Here is a 2608-nt window from a genome sequence, read left to right as displayed (position 1 = left end):
CTTAATTCAGTAATTGGGGGTCAAAATAACAACCCCTAAATTTTTTCCTAACACACGGAGGTATTAACCCCAATAACAATGAGATACCCCTCCAAGACCTCCAGAATAACCGTTATACACGCATAATTCTACATGCGTAAGATGTAATTAAATATTTTTATGTTTCTTGAGCATGATATCTCTGTGTTTCTCTTTGCATGTTATTGATAAATCAACGCACCATTTTCCACTCTGTTACTTAAAGATATAATTTTTAATACTTGTAGTAAAACTATTATTAAATCAACGCCGAGATATACATGCCAAGTTTGACTTTGATTGCGGACTCGGAAGGTGGCGCGTGTGACGCGTGGCGATTTCCAGTTCGAAGTTAGTCCACGACGAAAAATATACATGCCAAGTTTGGTTGGTAGTTGGTACACGGGTATTATATTTTTTAATGCAGCAATGCCATCTTGGAGATGCCAATTAATTATTGGTCATCAGTTCAGTTTGCGTTTTGACAATGCCTTGCATTTATTTTCATTATTATTATTAAAATAAATACTCAAAGTTTGGGCAAAAAATATAACGATATTTCCCGATGATAAATATACTATTTGATGACACTTTGATCACTAAAGTTGTTTGTTTTACTTGATAAAATCTTCATTTCTCAATTTCTTAAATAAACAAACATGAATAATTGTTATACAAATAAATATCAAACTATTCATTAAGGATTAAATTACATATAATTCAAATATCAGTTGACAAGAAGATAATATATGATGGGATGGGCTTTCTTTTTTTGAACGAGAGATGCCACGTTTCAAAATTCCGAATTGGAGTCACTACACGTGTGCCAATGCAGCATACAGATGTCATAAAGCTGTGCCACGCCATTGATCCCATGCGCACGCCTCAGCTTCTCATTGAAACTCGCCACGTGTCTCACTCGACTTCCTTAAAACAGCGAGGCGTTAGTTCTCACATTTCGCAAACGGACGTCCGGTGCACTTCATTCTCTTTTTTGGACTGACGCGAATTTGGTGGAAAATGCTGTGCGTGCAGTGTGGGACGACGAGCAACCCGTGCCGTTGCAAGGTGGTGGGGCCCACGGTCGGGCTTCTGGCTTGCGCGCTGGCGGCGGTGGTGGAGTGGCCGGTGGGTGCGATCGTGTACATTTTCCGGCACACTACTGGCGTGCGCGCTGGCGGCGGTGGTGGAGTGGCCGGTGGGTGCGATCGTGTACATTTTCCGGCACATGAAAGGTCGACGCATCATGGCCCACCCGGTTAATGTTGTGTATCCCCGTGTTTCCAGCGCGATTCCCATTTAGTTCAGTTGGAATAATATGCTCTCCGCTCTTATTTTCTAGTATTTTCTGTGAAAAATATTAGTGGTGCTCTGTTATTGCTAGGTGATGAAAGTATGATGTTCATCATGAAGGTTGTTTTGCTTGACAGTTGCATTTTTATTAGTGTTGGATCAAATTTTCTTTTAAATTCGACAACTGTGGAGATGCCACTGATGAGAAGAGAAGTTTTTTAAGATGTTAAAACATACTAATTAAAAACTCCCTTGAACATTAGATGATACAGGGGATATCATAGCCAAACAATTCGAAGAATTAAGAAAATATAATGGCAAGGTTAATCAAAGAAACAATGCAACACCTTCCAAGTTTTGCAAGCTTCCTCTACTTCTGCATTGAGAAGGAAACATTCTAAGTCTTTTTGGAGTTACCCGCTATTCCAGAAGGAGGAGATGATGTTATCTGACTGCCATTCATGTAGTGTAGCCTCAATCATATATCGAATCTGAAAGGCGCACGCAATAACAAAGAGAACCTTGAAGTCATAGAAGAAAAGGCTCCTACAATGTTCAAGATTCTTTCTCAAGAATCATGCCGAGTGAGGATACGCCCTTGGATCACATTTCATTATTTGAAGCAGCATTTTCTTTGTGTTAGATCATGGGTTCTTTATGTCTCTAAAAATGTTTACCTTGTGGTGGCTCACTTGCCTTTCTTTTAACATTGATCATTTTTTCTCTGGCAGTTCATAATAGCATTTAGGTTTTGCTAAAAAGCTCCCAAACACTGCTAAAGATGCATTGTGAGATCGATGAGTCATCAAGAAAATTAATCACTAGCTTTTAAGAAGAGATGTTTGCAATTCAAGGATCTCAAGCCAATCATTGCTCAAATAGTGTTGGCTTAGAGCTTTCTAGAAGGTCCACTCAAATATGTTCTCAATCTTCAAAAAATGAAGACCATATGCGAGCTGTAAGAATTTACCAATACACATTTTATTGTGAAAGTGTATAATTATGATGACATTGCATCCACTAAAGCATGGACTAAAACATCATAGAATTAATAGATTCTCTAATAATTTGAAGTGAGATGGCACTCATCCAACTAGGAGGGAGCCAACAATTCAATTTCAATGTTAAAAGGGATTGCTTGCTTTTAAGAAAAGTATTCATCATGATGAAACCTGGGATGATAGGCCTTATAGGGTAAGTTAACCACCTTTAACTCACTTTATTCCAATAATGACTCCTTGTAGAGTCTCAGTGGCTTAATTATTTGTTGTTATTAAAAAAATTAGTAATTTAGAAT

At 38.2% G+C, this 2608-nt stretch overlaps 1 protein-coding gene across 1 annotated transcript; it reads left to right on the top strand.

The window, feature by feature from the left end:
* Positions 1–974: 974 nt before the first annotated feature.
* Positions 975–1487, top strand: LOC110031100. The gene is made up of 2 exons (XM_020734143.1): positions 975–1164; positions 1235–1487. Exons 1-2 carry the CDS (start codon positions 1039–1041, stop codon positions 1319–1321), a joined length of 213 nt encoding a protein of 70 aa, XP_020589802.1. The 5' UTR covers positions 975–1038; the 3' UTR covers positions 1322–1487.
* Positions 1488–2608: the final 1121 nt, after the last annotated feature.

The sequence above is a fragment of the Phalaenopsis equestris genome, unplaced genomic scaffold (genome assembly GCF_001263595.1).
Source record: "Phalaenopsis equestris unplaced genomic scaffold, ASM126359v1 Scaffold000766, whole genome shotgun sequence".
NCBI lineage: Eukaryota > Viridiplantae > Streptophyta > Magnoliopsida > Asparagales > Orchidaceae > Phalaenopsis > Phalaenopsis equestris.
This window is presented reverse-complemented; position numbering and strand designations above follow the sequence as displayed.